The sequence below is a fragment of the Vollenhovia emeryi genome, unplaced genomic scaffold (assembly GCF_000949405.1).
Source record: "Vollenhovia emeryi isolate VEMERY1.0 unplaced genomic scaffold, V.emery_V1.0 DF939124.1, whole genome shotgun sequence".
Taxonomy (NCBI): domain Eukaryota; kingdom Metazoa; phylum Arthropoda; class Insecta; order Hymenoptera; family Formicidae; genus Vollenhovia; species Vollenhovia emeryi.
The window spans coordinates 3,104,128-3,123,354 of record NW_011967242.1 but is presented as its reverse complement, the minus strand read 5'-3'; the positions used below and the strand labels follow the sequence as shown (position 1 = coordinate 3,123,354).

The 19,227-nt window shown below is 39.6% G+C and overlaps 2 protein-coding genes across 3 annotated transcripts; one reads left to right on the top strand and one right to left on the bottom strand.

The window, feature by feature from the left end:
* The first annotated feature begins 1,849 nt into the window (after positions 1 to 1,849).
* On the top strand, positions 1,850 to 5,045 carry LOC105569469 (CAAX prenyl protease 1 homolog). Its single transcript, XM_012025966.1, has 6 exons — positions 1,850 to 2,193; positions 2,527 to 2,673; positions 2,777 to 2,980; positions 3,491 to 4,006; positions 4,224 to 4,367; positions 4,457 to 5,045. Exons 1-6 carry the CDS (start codon positions 2,092 to 2,094, stop codon positions 4,673 to 4,675), a joined length of 1,332 nt encoding a protein of 443 aa, XP_011881356.1. The 5' UTR covers positions 1,850 to 2,091; the 3' UTR covers positions 4,676 to 5,045.
* A 2,999-nt stretch (positions 5,046 to 8,044) lies between these two features.
* On the bottom strand, positions 8,045 to 18,975 carry LOC105569468 (splicing factor, arginine/serine-rich 15). Of its 2 annotated transcripts, none has more exons than XM_012025964.1 (15): positions 18,776 to 18,975; positions 17,988 to 18,116; positions 17,610 to 17,901; positions 17,306 to 17,487; positions 16,950 to 17,222; positions 16,727 to 16,873; positions 16,404 to 16,651; positions 16,136 to 16,321; positions 15,854 to 15,987; positions 15,554 to 15,762; positions 15,294 to 15,471; positions 14,541 to 14,849; positions 13,928 to 14,155; positions 11,990 to 13,390; positions 8,045 to 10,983 (listed from the first exon to the last, which is right to left on the bottom strand). In XM_012025964.1, exons 1-15 carry the CDS (start codon positions 18,803 to 18,805, stop codon positions 10,103 to 10,105), a joined length of 4,827 nt encoding a protein of 1,608 aa, XP_011881354.1. In that variant the 5' UTR covers positions 18,806 to 18,975; the 3' UTR covers positions 8,045 to 10,102. The 2 variants fall into 2 exon arrangements, with proteins under 2 accessions (XP_011881354.1, XP_011881355.1); XM_012025965.1 differs by having other exon boundaries at positions 11,990 to 13,366.
* Between the last annotated feature and the right edge of the window lie 252 nt (positions 18,976 to 19,227).

Genomic DNA, 19,227 nt, shown 5'->3' with positions numbered 1-19,227 from the left:
TCCCGCCCTTCCGCTCTCCCCGGGCCGCGTCTTCGAGTTCTCATCGCGCGCGCGAGAGAGAGAGAGAGATGCATCTTTCAGGCACAGAGTCCGACTTGAAAACTGACGAAAATAACGCGGGGAGCAGGGGGAGGCCACAAGGTTTTTACCCGGCCTGCCGCGGGTGAAAGACCAGCGTTAGTGGCACCAGACGACCACACATGTGCCAAGCGCGTCTCTTAATGCCGCTCTTGATTATTCCCCTCCTCGTCCCGTCCATGTTGTGTTTCTCTCTACAGGGTGTCGCGAACGAGCCGCGGCGCTCGTCTCTCGCTCGTCAAATTTTGACGAGGCGAGTCTTCGCGGGCCGCGTAGACGGCCCGCGATGGAAATGAAATCGCTCGTTGGAATTCCTTCGGTTTCGAGGTTGACCTTCGTCAGGTACCTCGCCGGGGTCTTTCTTCTCTTCTTTTGAGGTCACTGTGGCAAGAGCACGGCCCTGGCCGATCCTACGGCGAGTCTACGGCGAAAACTTGACCGAGGGGCATGACAAAGGAGCAGCCTTGAAGAAGAATGGCCGCTTACCCGTGTTAAACCGCACGGTATCGGATGCTCGTTCCACTTCAGCGCGGCGTTTCCCTCACGAAACTAACATCCAATAAACGCGCATCGCCTCTGGTGTATCATGACGACAATTTGTCTCACGCAAATACACGTATAAGAAATGCCTGAATTATTAGAAGTAGTAAAACTAGCTGCACACGGTGCGCATCCCTGTTTAAAATAACTGTTAGAATATGATCAGATTACATTAGTTTACGTGTAAAAGTAAATTAATAAGACTCTTATATTTCTTTACATAGAAATTGTATGTAATCTAATGTCATTGGATCATATTGTATCTAATATTTTATACACTTATATAAATAATGCAAAACATCATGCCAGTCATGCCTGTGCATACAGCGAATATGCGTTTCGTTAACAAGTTAATCGCAGTCCTCCACATGCCAGTGTAAATAACGAAAATTTACAAATAAAATTTTTTTAATCGCAACGTTTAAAGTTTTGTCTTTTAAAACTGTCCATCCGATTGCTTTCTGATATTTTGCTGATTTTTCACAACTAAACATTTGATCGATAATTATGGTACGGCGATCTGTTTCGGAAGGTATTTTAAAGTGCCGTTATTACGTTTCGGTTATTTGATATGGCAATCGTCGACAGCTGACAAAGTCATCAAGTATTTCATTCGCTTGCCTCTCGCGAAGGCTCAAATTTTTAGGCGTTGACAAGTTTTGTAACTCCAGTGCCACTTCCTACCCGATTATATTCTCCTAATACTGTGTCGATTTTTAAGAATCAGCGATCAAAAACTGATTAGTAATTGTTATTGTCGATAAAGTTAACAAGGGACTATACCGGGCGTCGATAAAGTCACCGCAAACTTGATCGACCGTGGTATTTACTAATCACGCATTTTGATTACAGAAATTATTTTTAATTCGCAAAAATCCACAAGGTATCAGGCGAAGATGATCCGTAAAGAAGTGGCACTATCTAAACGTTCAAGAATTTTTCACAATTTGCAAGAATTGGAATTCCGAGAATCTCACACTCCAAATCGCGAAAATTGAGAATCTCGGAAACTAACAAAGTATCAGGAGAATATGATCGAGCACCTCGACAAAGGGATACGCGTTAAAATAATCGAAATCAATCACGATAACCTGTCGTTTGTAAAGCTATAAGAGTCGATTGAAATTGTCAATTAAAAATTCAGTGGGAAAATCATAGACCTGGCGAACCAATCGGAAGCCTGGATACCGCATGTCCAGACTCTGATTAGGTGGTCTCTAATTCCCCTCGCCCTTCAGAGTCAATTCCCCGCGTCCATAAGGGTATTTTACGCTCCGTCCAGATATTTCCTACGTCCATGGGATGCAGCTACAGATTGCTCCAATCCTTCGCGGGCACCTTGAAATACGTGTTCGCATAATTTAACCTTACTTCCTTACCTTTTGTTCCGCACGCGGACAACGCGACGCAGGGTGGTCGGCGAGCTGGCGGTGGAGCTGTAAAATAAGAATATCTGGTTAACATATCAACGAAATGGAGATAGTTGTGAACTTTTGGGAGAGGCATATCCTCGAATCGATTTTATGCATGATATGGCTGTTAAACTTGTGGTATTATTATTTAGACTTCCGTCAGGTAGGTCTGCCATTCTAACCTGTAATTCGTTCCTTTTTACGTTAGGGCCTGAGCAGAATGGCTGTCTTGTACTCGTAAGACAATGTTTCATGTTTTAAATCTTTGCCTTAGGGCCTGAACAGAATGGCTGTCTTATACTCTGAAGACAGCCTTAAGACAATGTTTTATGTTTCAAGCCTTCGTCTTGAGGTAACGCACAATAACTGTCTTATGTCTTGAGAGTACAAGACAGCCAATCTGCTCAGGCCCTTATCATGATAAAAGACTGCTACGTTTTAGAATGTTTTATGTTAATCAGTTCTCTACGCACTTGCGTGCGTATGAACGTTACAGAGAGCTCTGCTGAAGCGTTTGGTTGATATGCCAAAATCGATTGAGGGTTTGATGACCAAAGAGACATACGACAAGGCTCGTGCGTACGCATTGCACAGAAATACCTTTGGCATTATACAGGACATATATTCTAAGCTTTATAATACGGTGAGTGTCGTGACGCGTTTTGACAAATTCTACATGCCGTCGAAAATGGAAGGAAACTTTTAGGCATTACTCAGATTCGTTATACAATATGGTATTTTTGCAGATAATCCTGGTAACTTTTGGCTACCACTACATCTGGCAAATGAGCATTCAAATAGCCAAGTACTATGGTATCAATCATGAGAACGAAATATTGCTGAGCGCGATATGGATGCTCATAATGAGCCTATTTTCCAACATATTCAGTCTGCCGATAGCGATATACGACACCTTTGTCTTGGAGCAGAAGCACGGCTTTAATAAACAAGTAAAATTCTTCATGTGTTACATTTTGCAATTATAGAGACCTTTCGTATGTCTTCTATGCCTATAACATTTAATTATATTGAGCCCAAGTACTTGTAGTCGGATCATATATTCAAGACCGTCTTGAATTTATCTAAAGATGCCGTACGGAACATTTCGTTGACTACGGAGTACCTAGAGATCATCTTGAGACAGTTTTGAATATAGGATCTGACTGTGAACACTGGCCTAAGAGTTGATTCAAAGAGATGCTCAAAGAGATTTGAAGAGAATTTGCTGATTAACGCATATTAGCAAATTTAAAGGAACAAAGGACTAAGAGCCGGGACATGGGTGTTTGTGTCTAAATAGTTCGTATTTAAAGTTTCTTGCGAAAACCTCAGCCAGGGTGAGATATTTAGACACTAACACCCTGTCACGGCTCTTAGTCCTTTGTTCCTATAAATTTGTTTATCACGTTTGAGCCCTACGAATTTTCATTAATTTGTTTAACGAATATTAATATTTGCAGACAGCTATGTTTTTCATTAAGGACGAAATTAAAAAGTTTGTTGTGGCTCAAGTTATCACTTTACCTCTTCTCAGCGGTATGATCTGGATTGTGCAAAATGGTGGCAATTATTTCTTCTGGTACTTGTGGCTGCTATCCGTAGTGGTCTCGTTATTCATGATGATCGTGTATCCCGAAGTAATCGCGCCGTTATTTGACAAATATTCACCATTGCCTGACGGCGAATTGAAGCAGAAGATCGAGGAATTGGCGGCTTCCTTGAAATTTCCCTTGTATAAGCTGTTTATAGTTGAAGGCTCCAAGAGATCGTCACACAGCAATGCCTATCTGTACGGTTTCTACAAATACAAGAGGATTGTTCTCTTTGATACGCTCATCAAGGATTATTACAAGAAATGCACCACTAACACCGAGAAAGAACATGGTTGTGATACAGATGAAATACTGGCGGTACTCGCGCACGAATTGGGTCATTGGAAACATAATCATGCTGTGAAAGGATTTCTGCTGAGCCAGGTATAACTTTAAAGTTGACTGATATTTTATATATTACGTCATTTCAAAGTTAATCTCTGTTATGGTATCTGTAATGATATTTTAATATTTTCCAAAGAAAAGTTGGTCCTGAATTCATTAGAAAATTATTTTATCTATTCAATAAAATATATATATAACCTGAAAAATTCTTTCGATTAGTCCTTGTATTTTTAATAACGAGTATTAATTTCTTCAGATAATACTAGTAGCCAATTTCGTTACGTTTGCCAAGCTCTTGCGGTACTCACCAATGTATACCGCTTTTGGCTTCGTCAATTCTCAGCCCATCATTATTGGCCTGTTTATAGTAACAATGTATATTTTGATACCACTGAATACGGTAAGTAACCATTACATTTTTCCAAATGTTTTTTCATATTGCACATTAAAACAAGAGATTATCTACGCAAATTCTTTCCTTCTTTTTAGATATTGAATTTTATCAGCGTGGTGATTAGCCGAAGATATGAATTTGAAGCTGACAAATTTGCCACGAAATTAGGCCGCGGCGAGCCTTTAAAGGCAGCTCTGCTAAAATTACAGAAGGACAATTTGGGCTTTCCTTTATTCGATAAGTTGTACTCTGGTTGGAATCACTCGCATCCACCTACCCTTGAACGACTAGAAGCGATAGATAAAACTCAATAAGGGACGAGTCTTTCACGTGACGCGATTTTTGCAACTTTGAAGACGTAAAAAATGAAGCCTATAGCTTATCGATTAAGTTGTTGTTCGCGTTATTTTGTTACATATTTTTTTAAATTTAATTATTTTACTCTGGTTAAACGGACCTAAATACAGGCCCGAGTCAATTATGCTTCCTGTTTATTGTCATAATGCGATTCTTGTTGTAAGAGTGTGTCTCTGCAATCTTATTATAACATCCATCTTTTACAGTCCACTCCAATTAAATAAGAACTTTTAATAGAGCTTTGCTATCGAACGTTTTCATACAATATATATATATACAATATATAAATCTATTCCAGCATTTAATATATTTACGTATATATGTAAACATTTTTCCAGTAATATTATAATTATGTGAGAAATGACCACAATGTTTTGTATTTTTTCAATGTTTATAGGGTTTTACCTCACATTTAAATATTTCGAGTACATTTTATTTTTCGAAGACATAGACTAGATTATGAAGTCTTGTATATATCCACCATAGAACTAGTGCTTTATTCAATTGTTTATCATTCGTAGATACAGATTCTAAATGCCATTAAGTAAAAGTCCGACTAACTTTAGGATATAAGTGCAAAATGTAAGTTGATATTCCATTTAGCATCATTTTTACAATACTGGAAATTTGTAAAAATATATCACGTTTGTGAACAGTCTACACATTTATTCTCGTGTAATAGACATAGTGCTTTTTTTATAATTACTACTAAGAATGTATGCTGAGAAAGTACTATTAAAATTTTAATAATTCTTCACAGTATGACAATGTCAAGGAAGATAATATGTATATCTGTCTTTTCTAATGAGAGACTCTTACTATTCAATTATATGTATATGCACTTTACATATAAGTATCCAATCTAATTTTGTCTATACATCAACGAGCGAGTGATAAAGGTTGCATCAATATTATACAAATTTTTATCTTGTATTTGGCTTTAAATAATTGAAGCTAAAAATAAAGAACGATACGTTCGTGCATGTATGTATGTATGTATTCATTTTTGTAACGTTAGTTATAAAGACTAACTTCTAAGAACTAACTTCTTCTAAAATACTTATAAACCGAAGTTGTATGTGTATATATATATATATATATATGCGTGTGATTGTGTCTGTTTAAAATATACATGTATTTTAATTTACTTATGTAATGTGTGTAAAGTACATGTACTAAATATATGATATAAACTGGAGATTCTCCATCTGAAAATATACTAAGAAGTAATTTATAGCTTATTCCACACATATGAACTACTGACGATTCAACACTTTTTGTAAAAGCTTCTTCCGAATACATTTAGTTACGACAGAAATCTGCTTTACTACTATGTTACAACTGATTAAAGTAAATAATAAATGAACCACTAAAGATTATCTGCTATGTTGTATGTACACACCTGTGAAGATAAAACAAGGATGTATTGAATTTGATACGTATCCTATATATGTATCGTGCTGGCTTGTGTATGTCCATATATCTCGTGATCTGGAGTAAATGGCTACTTGACGTCAATATAGAAATTTATAAAAATTCAGAAATATTAACGCATACGTATAACATCCCTTATTTATTTTCTATGCAATTATCATTACAAAAGTTATCTAAAGCAATATACTAATACTTACCTATTATATAGATGCAGTTTCATATTTCCTGTATCTAATATATCATATAGGATGAGTCCACAAAAAGGTGGAAAACACATAAATGAATATCCAATAGTATAATTTTACATCAAGGCTTCCTAAATCAAACTCTTATTAGTGAAAAGTTACAAGTTATCAAAGAGCCCAGTCAGAAATGACTTGTCGATCGACATCGAAACGATGTATCGACATCGAAACAGTCATGTTGACGTTGATTCGACATCGACTGGGAGGTTTTCCTCGGTGATTCCTATCCTGTTTAAAATACCCTTTTTCTACGAATACTTACGTATTCAATTAAATAGTATTAAAATAAGTATATTTCTTAGATACCTAAGTCTCAATAACAATAATGTAGGATATTAACTAATAAAGTAAATATTAAAATTTTCCTATATATGCAAAGCACAATCTTATGAATGATTATTTTATGATTAATTGATCCATAATTTCGTTGAATAAAGAATCGCGAATAAATAAAATTTTTTTACGATATCAATTCACATTATTAATCAATATAGTTAATTAATCATCTCATATTTCTGTTCAAATTAATTACTCAATAAATTGAATTAAAACAATTATATCAGAGCATAAAAACCGGAGGACATATATTATCTGAAATATGATTTTATCAGCAATGATAAAATTGAATTTTTGTTTATTAATTCTGTACGTATGTAAATTTAACGAATAATTTTTAAATTTTTAAACATTTTAAACATATTTAAATAGTACATACAATATTGTTTTGAAAACGTATATACATGCTTGTAGTGCAATAGTATTATATTTAAGAAATAACTTCATGGTTTTTTTAAGTAAAAAATTTAGAAAGTTTTATAAAATTATTTTCTAAAAGAAAATATTTATATATATAAATGGTGCAATTAGAAAAGGATGATTCCTCGTGCGAAAGTAAAATAAAGATAAGAGATAAAATTTTTACACACATTCATTTGTGAGAAAAAGTTTAAAAATCGAAAAACTAATTTAATCTAATATTACAGATATTGTTAAGAAAGAACGAAAATATGTAATAATTCTTCAGATATAAGTAAGAAAAAAAGAGATCATACACATTGAAGTGTTAAACTAAAAAAAAAGTGATATCTAATATTGCAAATGCTTCTATCTCTTCATGTATTTTTTAAAATTATATATAAATATATAATACACATATGTATGTATAATGGATGTGTATATATAATTTTGAAATATGTATATATATGTATACGCATGACATAAACATAAAATACTTTTTAAAAATTAAAATACTATACTTCCGCAATCGAGGAAGTTTCAGAAATAATGTTAAACACGAGGAAACATACCTCAAAAAGTTCCACATTACGGTCAGATTAAACGTTTGCAATCCCATTCTAATATACGTATAAAATCCTAGAATGTAGTGCCGCGCACCACTCCAGGTTTGTTCTCGTTTATAAAATTTTTTTTAAATTTACATCCATGTGTGTGTGAAACTTGTGATTACAATGCATCTTTAATGTGCTACATGAAGTAAATGTAACTATACATTTAAGAAATAATAACAATGTTCACTGTATCTTAATCATTCCTCTATGCGTTACTCATTTCGGAAACGGTTAATGATATTTGAACTACAGCAGTTTCTAAAAGAAATTAATTAAAAAAATATAAGAGATATGGATGTAAACAAAAGTCAGCACATTGTTATCTGCACAATACATTTTACAGAATTTACAGAATTTCTAATTTTTATATACGTTACAATGTATATATCAGGATATTATGAAATTTATCAACAAAATATGGATATTACGTGTTGAAAATTACGTTAAGTACCAACATACTAGTAAAAAGAAAGAATTCTTTATCAATTTATATTTAGGTTCATATTAAGTATACGCTCTTAAATACAGTTGCTGTTTTTGTTCATGGATTCACATATATGAATATATGATCGTAAAACGAAACTTATAGTAAAATAAGCTCAAAGCAAAGAAATAGACATACATGCGTTCTAACGTGAAAATATCAAACATTGTCGTTATACGCGTCGAAATAATTCTATGATATCCTATTTTAACGACTCATTAGAAAGTCTACCACGATTATCTCTTAACAATCCAGTTTTTATTTATCATTAAAGGCGCGAAGTGAACGTTTAATGTTAACGTTTCAGAATCAAAGAGTCGGTTCAGTTGACGAAGTCCAACAAATGGAACATGATCGGACATTTCAACTTTGGAAGTCGTTCTCTCTTAATACCATCTCTTAGCCGTAAGCAATTATTCTAATTAAAGATATACAATAATTATTTAAATTGGTAGTATATGTATCGACGAGTTTCATCCTGGAGTGGTGGCGGCCAAGCAGTGGCCCTTTTAAGATCATCTTGTGTCACATTTCTTGACTAACGGTATGTGAAAGAAATTGGGAACAATACCTTGCACTTGTCACTCAGTTTGAGCGCAAGCACGTGTCTTCCATCGCTGCGCCGTGCAATACATGCGTATGTGAACACAGGAACCAAGTTGTCTGTACGTGTATGTGTGTTACACGGAAGCGCATGTACATGTGGGATATATCGTACTTTTACAACCATTCTCGCTCGTATACTTCAACAGATTTACTTTAAATCTCCTTACGCAGAATGTGGAATGAATCTGTGCCGTGAGTTAGTTGACGTAAAACGGATCATCTGACTTGTTCAATTGTGTAGAATTCAAGGGGAAAGTAATTTCACGCAACCGGTAACAAGATCAAGAATAAAAAGACAAACGGAAATATTCTGAATTGTGTTATGTACATGTCTCAGTAGATGCCTAGAAATATAATTCGTATATTATACACGTGTAGACTTAGTCTGTCGTTTTCATTTTGTTGTGATTGGGAGCTACGCGCGTATCGGAATAACAAGGCAATGTTTCTTTTGTTATCAAAGACATTATATATAAAATATTTATTCTTTTTCTTTCTTTGATTGAGCAATGGCAATCAGCACATTATATTCATTCATTTGTTCTGCTACGAAAATATAAAAGTATGTACAATTCAATAAATTAATCCTCACCAAAGGGCCATGAGGTACGATACTCTCGCTATACAATACCCGATGAGTGATTCGAAATTAACTACAGGAATATTCTTAACAAAACTACTAAAAGACTGACTGGAGAGTGATCTCGTATAAATGGCAATGATGGAATCTTTTCACATATATATATATATATATATGTATATATATAAAACACGTCGTTTGCGACCGTTATCCAACGTGAAAAATAAAGAAGAGGGAAAAAAGCAGATTATGCTAAAAGAATTTCGATTAAGAATTGAATCTCTGTATATACCTCTACACGGGTAAACAGGTCCTGTGTTCACTCTATCACAGCAATTATCTAAGCAGCAGATTTCAGTTGGGAAGAAATCTTGATTAAGACTTACACGAGAATCAACAATCGAATATTTTGACTGAAAGATACTCAAAACAACTCACTGGACCCAACAGCTCCCCCACCACTCCAGAGTGCGATAATTCTGAGTCTGTAAAATCGAATTTTTTTTCACTTTTTTCTTTCCCTCTCTCTCTCTCTCTCCCTCTCTCGCTCGCTCACTGTAGCGCGACTCTATGTACATTGTATCGATTTAAACGATATTTTACACGAATCTGCCTGAAGATTCTCTATACTTTACTTTGGTAGTTTCCCCAATATCGATCTTTTCCTTCAATTTCTTTCTCTCTGTTTACAACGAATCCGCTTGCTGTTCCACTGTTTGCTCACTATGATTTTCACTGACGTGCCCTATTTGTTCAATCGATTGTACCACATTTTGTTGCGCTGAATCTTCAGCTGGAATGGGTGCTTCGTATTCACACTGTTCCTCTTCACCCCGCTGCTTTAGCGCTAAATCGTTGCTGGAGAAATGATCCGCACCAATATCGAAGGTATTGCCCTCATCATTTTTATAGCTAATCTCATCGCTGCCCTTATCGTTCGGTATACTAGCAAACTCATTTCCTCTGTCACCATGCATCACGTCTTGCTCGTGAATCGCCGACTCATCTTGCTCCTTTTGCATCAGAAGACTCTGCTGATCGATGGCCGAGGATGAAACGTCAAAGCCATCCTTCGCCTCTAGTTCACCGCCATCCGATGTCTCCACTTTATTTTCGGCCTCCTCCGACGGCATCTCGTCCACGTCGTCCGTCAAGGGCGGACTGACGTTACCCCAGCGGGATTTTCGATTTCGATTACGGTTCTCCCGTTCGGACAGATTTTTATAATCCTGGTGCTTCGCCAATTTTTGCTTGTCCCGCGGGAGATGATTCTCGCGTTGCCCGAGGGGCACCCCATCAGGTTCCTGTCCGGACCACGACGCGGGCGGTGGTCCACCGCCCTCCTGATTTCTCCATGGACCATCCGGTCCGTGTATCGCCGGTGGGCCCATCGGGCCAAACGGCGGCCGGATGTGCGGTCCTGGGCGACCGCGCATATCATCGAACGGCGGGCGGAAGAAGGAGTCTGCTTCTCTGGGGTCGAACGGTGGACCACGAGGTGCGAACGGCGGCCTCATCCCGGGCCTCATACCTCTCGGACCCATACCACGTAAGAACATCAGTGGACCTACAAAAGACACGCCCAAGTGACACACGCACGAAGCGACAACATAATCACGTTCGCAAATGCTGTAATTAATAAAGCAGATCTTCCTTCGCTTTATATATCGTATTATTACGCACTTTTTATGAAAAATCTCACAATGCCAAAAAATTAAACAAACTAGCATCCAGAAATTCATAGAGATAGTTATAAATACTGTTATTAATATTATGTCAAAAAATTGATACAAGTTCGTCTGAAGTTTGTAGCTACAGTTGTGTCATGCAGTGCATGCGAATGTGAACACAGGAACTGATATTGCCTTTTAAAAAATGTTAAGTGTTTGCTGGAACATTTAGTTATTGTTCTCCATCTTTTCTCTCCTTTTCTTTTCTTAAATAAGGCCACATTAGAAAAATACTACTATTATATAAAAATTATTATTATAACACATTTATGTAACTTGTTAAATAAATTTGCATATTCTTAATAACTTGAATATTTTATAGTAAGTATACATTTCCACATCATTAGTGTCTCTATATTCGAAAGGAATATCATTAGAAACAGAAAAATAGACTAGGACTGTGTCAAGTTAAAATCCATGTTAATATTTTCTATGAGAATTATTTAGAAAGTCGCATGCTTTCGTATAGAAACAGCAGTCCCATAGTTGATCCTCAGGTTTTCATAAGATATGAATCTTATTCTATATACGGATTTAAAATTCATGATTGACATAAAATGGCTCCTTGGATCTCCAAGTCGGGAGTCATGAATGCGATTGATAATCATATTACGTGAAACTACCCGTTCATAAGAACTGAACGTTAAAGAGAAAGCCGAGTTGAATCTTTAGAATCGACCCATCTAGGATTGTAAAGCAACATTGACCGATAAGATTTCAGTTTGCAGCAAGAAATATGGCGCATTAAATGCGCTTAATAACATCCTGTACAATAAATAGCAGTCTCTAACACAAAATATATATCAAAATGGTCAGAAAGATGATAGGAAATTCGTGTCTTACCAGGTCCCCTGGCCCCGCGTGGTCCAAATCCATCAGGACCAACCGGTCCTCTCGGTCCTTTCGGCCCCATTAACGGCGGCATTCCGAACACAGGCTCCATTGGGCCACCAAAGAAGTCCCTTCTGCGAAGATCGAAGTCGGAACGCTCGTTGTGACCTCTGAGATCAAAGCCGTCTTGCATTCGCGGATCAAATCCGTCGCGTCTCATCTCGTACTCGAAACGCTCGCGTTCGTACTCGTCCACGGGCGGTCTGCGAGCACGCACTTCCGGTCGCTCAAACTCGTCACGAGCCGGGCCCAGCCTGCCCGAGGGGAAGTCCTCAGGCCGAGGCCCATTGTGGCCTAGCCTGCCCTCGTAGTCCTCCGGGAAAATGCCAGGCTGCATCCTAGGATCCAAGAAGTCATCCATCTGCGAGGCCCTCGGTCCACCGCGTGGCGGGAAAGTCTGACGATCGGGCCGATCGGGCAAGCCGCGCTGTGGAAACTCACGCGCGTCTGGCGGTCCGGCCCGGAATTCCGGTCCTCGCGGCGGGAAATCCGTCCGATCCGGAGGCAGCACCCCGAACTTGGGTAGATCCATCAACGAGATCGGCATGTCGCCAGGTGGCCGTCGTCCCCCCGCACCTCCGGGGCTCTCTTCGAAGTTCCTGTCGTTCCGCTCGTTGTTTCGCTCAGCTCGGTTACCACGTATGTTCCGGTCCATCCGGTCATCCAACGGTAACGTACCGTCCGCCAATTGTCGCAATCGTTCGGCTAGACTGGGCTTGCCCTCCTTCTTCGCCATGCCCTCGCTTTCCTGGATGTTTTGACTTTGCACGCTCGGTCCCTCCGAATGTCTGCTGCCGCTATCCCGGCTCTCCCGACTCTCACGATTGTCCCTGTCGCGTCTCTCGTCCCTCTCTCTGTCGCGACCCTCGCGATTGTCTCTCCGTCTATCTCGCCCACGATCCCGCCCTCTTCCTCTGTCCCTGCCACGATCCATCCTGCACTCATTAATGTCCATGCGATCCCCGCGATCTCGATCACTCCTGTCTCTCCTCTCCCTGTTCTCCCGGTCGCGTTCTCGTTCCTTGTACTCGCGGGACTGATCGTTCTCCAAACGACAGTCGTTGACGCTGCCGCTTATATTCATCGCCGCGATTAACTGATCGCTGAGATTCTGCTTGTCCTTGGGCAGGCTGCTGCTTAAACTTTGCGGCATCGCGTCCTCCATCTCCACGTCCATGTCATCCGAGTGGTGTTGTTGCTGAGGTAGTTGCATCTGCATCGGCGGCGCCGGACCTACACCGTACGGTTGCCGTAACATCGGCAAGTTCGGCATACTCGTCTCCGTTGTAGGCGGCGGTACTCCAATCGGTGGGACGTTGTGTGGCATACCTGTAATATTCAGGATCTCGTATCCTGTTTGGCTGCGATTAGCCAACTTTGCTGGGACGCTAAGAGTTATTATATATCAACGTGGGGTCAATTGAAATTAGGTAGAATTAGAACACATGCTTGTACCAATAATTGATTAGTGCTAACAACTCTGATTGTTTCTATTCTCCGCGTATACAAGTATTATCTTGGTTTAGATCTCAGTCCAAAATAGAAAAATATTTCACACTTAAAGTTAACAGTTCCATAAGAAGTACAAGGATATAAGTCGAGACTAAATTTCTAATAACAATATGTAGCTCTTATATAAATTTTAGTTATGTTCAGACTGAAATTGTATTCCTATCTCCAATTTTTTTCATACATATTTTTTAATTTGTTTAACTATACAAGAGGCTACATTTTGTTCAAATTTAACAAAAGGACGATGAAGAAAACTTCAGTTTTATTATCGATACACCACGTTGCGACCAATGCTTTGTATACAGAAAATAATTCATCGACATTGTCTCAAGTGATCTTTGTTTCTATCATTAATAAATGTTAAAGAAATATACATACCAGTGGAGTTTGGTTTATCGGAAGGCGCTGCAGGTGCGGGCAGTGGGATTTGTGTCAATAAACTTACGCCAACACCTGCTCCAAATGGCGGGTTTACTGAGGGTGTCAGCATGGTCTGCATCATGCCGGGCGGTCCCAGCAGACTCTGCATATTAGGTGGTGGCACCCCAATCGGAACATTCGGCATTAATCCGTGCGTCATTTGTAGGCCCATGTGGCTAATCATTCCTGCACAAGATTAAGTACCGTAAAATACTGCAGTAGGAACTATTATCATCTTATTACGCATTGCTACACCCCAAAAAATTAGATATTATTAAATTACTACAATCTATTTTATATTTTCGATATTCTTTTATCGTAACGTGTAACATTAGAGACTTGTTTTTAAAGAAAATAAAATATAAAGCATGTGTGATCTATGCAAAGAAAGTAAAATGAAATTAGCCTATGTGTAAGAACACTTAAAATATAATTGAAATCAGTATATTCAAAATATAGTATACTATAAATAATTATACACTAGTGCATGGATATCTGCGCTTGCAAAATCTGGTGTGAATATTTATCGGAAAGAATTGGATTGAGAAACCGGTAGACGCTGTAAACTCACGTGGCACTCCTGGCATAGTAAATGCTGGCGGCATCATTGGCAACTGTGTGTTTGGAGGGGGCAGTAGCGCAGCTGATGTTGGTGGTCTGATTGGTGGCGGTTGACTAGTGTCGACTAATTGTTGTTGCTGTTGCTGCTGCTGCTGCTGTTGCTGCTGCGAATTAGCCGACGACTGGATAACGTTGACGATACCGTCCGTTAAAGTGGGAATAGGAGCACCAGCGTTTGCAGCGGCAACTATTGCTTGCTGTTGCAGATGCAATTGTTGTTGCAGGACATCCGCACTCGTGCCAGTGTGCTTCAGTTTTCCTGTGGAATAAAAGAGAAAAACATGTATTGTAGAATGCATTACTAATTACCACATACAGTAATAATATCTACAGTATATTATTTTAATATTAGAATTGATATTTATTATTTTATTTTTAATCTATGCCTTGCGGCTTTGGACGACTTTCAGTTTTACATTTGTGAGAATAATTTCATCAAAATAAAATTGTTCAGAGTTACATGGCAATTTGATTGGCAATAGAAAATCTAATGTCTTCAATCTGAATCAGATTGTACGAAACACTCGGATTTTAATTTTGCAAATTCCTTGAAGTTATACATTTTAACTCGTATATAACTAAGAAAAACTTGCCTTTTAAAATATTTATACACAATTTATTAAACTACTCTATTCCGAGTACCTACTTTTTATGTATATATTAACTTGCTCTACATAAATATGTACAAATTGAAGAGATGTACCTTTCAAATGGGGAGGTAATGTGTCCTCGTCTATCATCCCTCCTTCTTCTAGCAACTCCAATTCTGGATCGGTAATGTTATTTAATTTATTCCAAGGGATGTAACTAACGCCTAGCTCTACTTCCCAGTAGTCTTTCCATTCCTTGCCTTTCACTCCTTTACCAGGCGCCCACGCTAACTGTAAAATCAAAATAGAAATAGAAATCTCAACTTTACACAGTCACTATATGTTAAAGTGATATACCGTGAATACTATTTACCGTGATGGCTTTGCCTTGCATCTTTTGATTTTTCAATTTCGTCAATGCTCGATACGCATCCTGTCTTCTGTTCATACATATAAAAGCACAACCTCTCGGTGAGATTAAATCAATGCTAACGATATCGCCAAGCTCTCCAAACGTATCGGACAATTCTTCTTGATGTACGAGTTTTGACAAATGTCCTACCCAAAGTGTTGTACTGCAAACTGCAAAAGGATGCGTTTAATTTTTCATACTTTTCTTCTTCTGACTTACAATACATGAAAGAACGAGGGAGATCCCCTTCAGTATACGTACCACTTAATTTATCTCTAACTATCGGTGGCAGACCGCGCTTGCGTCGTTCCCTATCCTTCTCACGTTCTTCCTCAGTCATCTTTTCTCGACTATCGTCACGTTTTCTATCACGACCCCTGTCTCTTGAACGCGATCTAAGAGAGTAAAAATACATGTAATACAAAATTAAAGGCACAAAAATATGGATTAATTATTTATGACAATCTTTATTTTCCTACGTCTGATATATCTCAAGTTGCAATTACGAAGACAATCAATTTGATTTAGCTTTAGTCTAATTACCTTCTTCGTCTTGATCTGCTTCTAGATCGAGATTTCCGATCTCTATCTCGATCTCTATCTCTATCTCTGTGTCGTGGAGATCGGGATCGACTATGGTGCCGATATCGTTCCGGCGATCTACTTTGGGAACTCGTGTTTTCGCAGTTCACAATTTCTACACTGCTGCTGTCACGCCTGATACTGTTCCTGTAAAAAAAAAAGTAACCATTAGAAGAGATAAAGTTATCAATTGAATTAATATGTATGTTGATACAAATTGATATATTACCCAGAATAATCTTGTGCTTCTTGACGTTCATCAAGTAACGGACTCTTTTGATTCTGATGCGCCGATTGATTCATTTGTCGAATATTTGATAAAGATTGCGAAGTGTATGACAGAGCTGGCGGATAACCAGGCGGTGGCTGGCTCATATCTTGCATCACATTGCTGTTCATGCTTGATGCATAATTTTGTGTGTTCGGTTTCAAAATATCCGAAGGTTTTAACTCGCATTCAGATGCAAATGGAAGGTTCTGAAATAAAAGAAAAAAAAATTATGCACAATATCACGATATGCAAAAAATTAAAAAAATTTCCGCTCAACTTACAGGAACAGTTTGTGCTAAATGCTTATCAAATTCTTCCTCCTGCTGTTTCATTTGTTGCAGCTTGCGCATCTTTTCTTCCATTTCAAGTTGCGAGGAGGATGCATTGCTTTGCATGGTTTGTTGTAGAGTTTGCAATTGTCTCAAAACCTTTCAATAACATGAAATGATTAGCTACACTTTTGCTCCACGGTATTGCTGTTGACTTTTGGTACTTGATAAATACCTCTGGATTTGCAAGCAACAATCCGAGGCTTTCTAAACTGCTGTTTGCTGAAACTGCATTGTGCTGGGTATTGGTAGAGGCAGCTGTGTTTGGGGAATTAGTAAGAACGACATCGTCATCTTCTTCCTCGCCGTAGTCAAAATCTAACAATTTTTTATCAAACTTGACAGAACTCTTTGGTTCGTTTGTAGCATCCTTTTTCAAAAGCAGTTGCTGTAAATGTTGCAACTGGTCGAGAAACGAGGAATCCATCTGACCGGAGTTGGACTGATTCTGCATAGGAAACAATAAAGTTCAATAAACTTTCAGCAAACATACAAACAGAAGCTTGGTACAAATGTATGTAATAATATTACCAAAAGTTTATTTGCATTGACTGCTGCTTCCATTTTCGTTTGTGCCAACCATACGGGATCAATAGTTTTTCCCGATGGAAATAGTTTGGGATCCTTCACAGCGTTCTTAATCGCAGACGGCGGGGTCTTGGTGACTGCGCTCACGTTACTTAGATTATTTCCAGACGATGCATTTAATGTACCTAACGATAATAAAACATTTTACAAACTATTAGATATTTCTCGTATGTATACGTGCACATATTGTATGTCAAGCTACATATTTATATCGTTTGTTAATTTTACTTTCTGACGTTATATTTACCATTGCTATTTACTGTCTGTTCTTTGTGTATCGGATGATTTGGATCCGCCAGATCGAAAAGTGGTTGGATAACTTCTGGTGGGAAAACCGCATTCTTCTGCCAGAGATTTAATACACGTATAACTTTGCTTTTATCCTCCTGCGGGCATTTCAAAAGATTGAGAAACGTGGTCTGCATGTTCTTCGCAAATCGCGGAGCAAACACATCCTTCTCCATCCCAAACTGATGTCGGGACTGTCGGACAATCGAATCTATTACATATAACCCTGGTACTTTGTACTCCGGCTTGCACTGCAACAGAAGAGAGCGAGTTACAAAATTGGACGCGTGCGTAAACGGGCCTCGGGAAGAGGGCGCTCGGACGGGCCAACACTTACTTTCTGAATGAATTTTTCCACGCTTTGTACAACATGCTTGTAGAATTTTATTGCTTTGATAGCTCCCCGTGTAAGCGAATTCATTTTGGCTTTTGAGATAGGGGGTTTGACATCGTAGAGAGCAGAGAGCTGTGGAATTTAAATCACAATTAATTCCCCTTTTCAAAAGGAGCAACCTGTCTAGTAGGAGCTAAACGGCGACACCTAACTAGCACAGCTATACCAAGTATTTCAATGGAACGCAAAGCTAATGCATTCAATTCGGGCGCGTCGTATAGCGAGCGTAACGCGCTCTAAATATACAGATCAAAACAACACGCGCTCGTGCCCTGTCGCTCCACGCCGCGGCGTTAACTGCCGGGGAATGCGAGGATTCGCTCGGCGAGGTCGCGCGGCCGCGAGCGCGGCGAAAGAGCTCGCCGAAAACAAGCACCCACCTCGAGGGAGAGAGGGGGGGGGGGACCACGATGGAGGTGCTCGTGGGCATCTTTCGTCGCGGGCGCGATTCCACCCCGCGCGGTATCTCGGCGAGGAGAGGCCCCCCTTCGTCGGGACCGAAGCGGGGCCGCGGTCGGGAAGAATTTACGGGGGGGGGGGAGGGGGGACGACGCATCCTTCATTTCTCGCTTCCCCCGCGCGACCTTCGCGCGAGATTCGGAGCAGGGCGAGGCGCGGGACGTGCCCGGGCAGAGGGTGAGGCGCACGCGAGAAAAGGGAGAGATGCCCCTACGACGGTGACCTCTAAGACGTTCGCGTACGAGCGGAGGGACCTTCGGGGTGTTGCTTACCTCCGCGTTGAACGCCTTCACCGCCTCCATGGCGCGGGGCTGGGGAGATGCCTCCCCGCGTCACGGTCGCCGTCGAGTCTCACGCGGATGCCGTGGTAGCGAAATACCAGCGTAACGTACGCGTTAAACCTCGCATGTCTCCCTCATCACGCACTGTGTGGCCGAGCCATGCCATTCAAGATGGCAGGAATCCCGTGTTTCCCGATACGCATCGCGAGGCGGCCGAGACGCGTGACGTCACACCTGTCGTCCGGCCGCTCGGTAAGGCAGGGCGAGGCGTCGATTCGCGGCCGGCGATTATCGATCGGCCTCGCGGCACTCGCGCGCGCGATCGATTGATTCTCTCCTACGCGCTCATTACACGGCGCGGAACGCGGCTGGCACGGAAGTACCCCGCGCGCGTTTAATTACGATCCGACAGACGCAACCGACGCAACTGATGATCATCGCTG

Coding starts and splice junctions, on each gene's coding strand:
- LOC105569468 (XM_012025964.1), bottom strand. CDS start 18,805: ATGGAGGCGGTGAAGGCGTTCAACGCGGAG. Junction 15,472..15,553: donor TGCAAGGCAAAGCCATCACG/GTAAATAGTATT, acceptor TTGATTTTACAG/TTAGCGTGGGCGCCTGGTAA. Junction 14,156..14,540: donor TACTATGCCAGGAGTGCCAC/GTGAGTTTACAG, acceptor AATCTTGTGCAG/GAATGATTAGCCACATGGGC.
- LOC105569469 (XM_012025966.1), top strand. CDS start 2,092: ATGGAGATAGTTGTGAACTTTTGGGAGAGGCATATCCTCGAATCGATT. Junction 2,194..2,526: donor ATTATTTAGACTTCCGTCAG/GTAGGTCTGCCA, acceptor TGAACGTTACAG/AGAGCTCTGCTGAAGCGTTT. Junction 4,007..4,223: donor AAGGATTTCTGCTGAGCCAG/GTATAACTTTAA, acceptor TAATTTCTTCAG/ATAATACTAGTAGCCAATTT.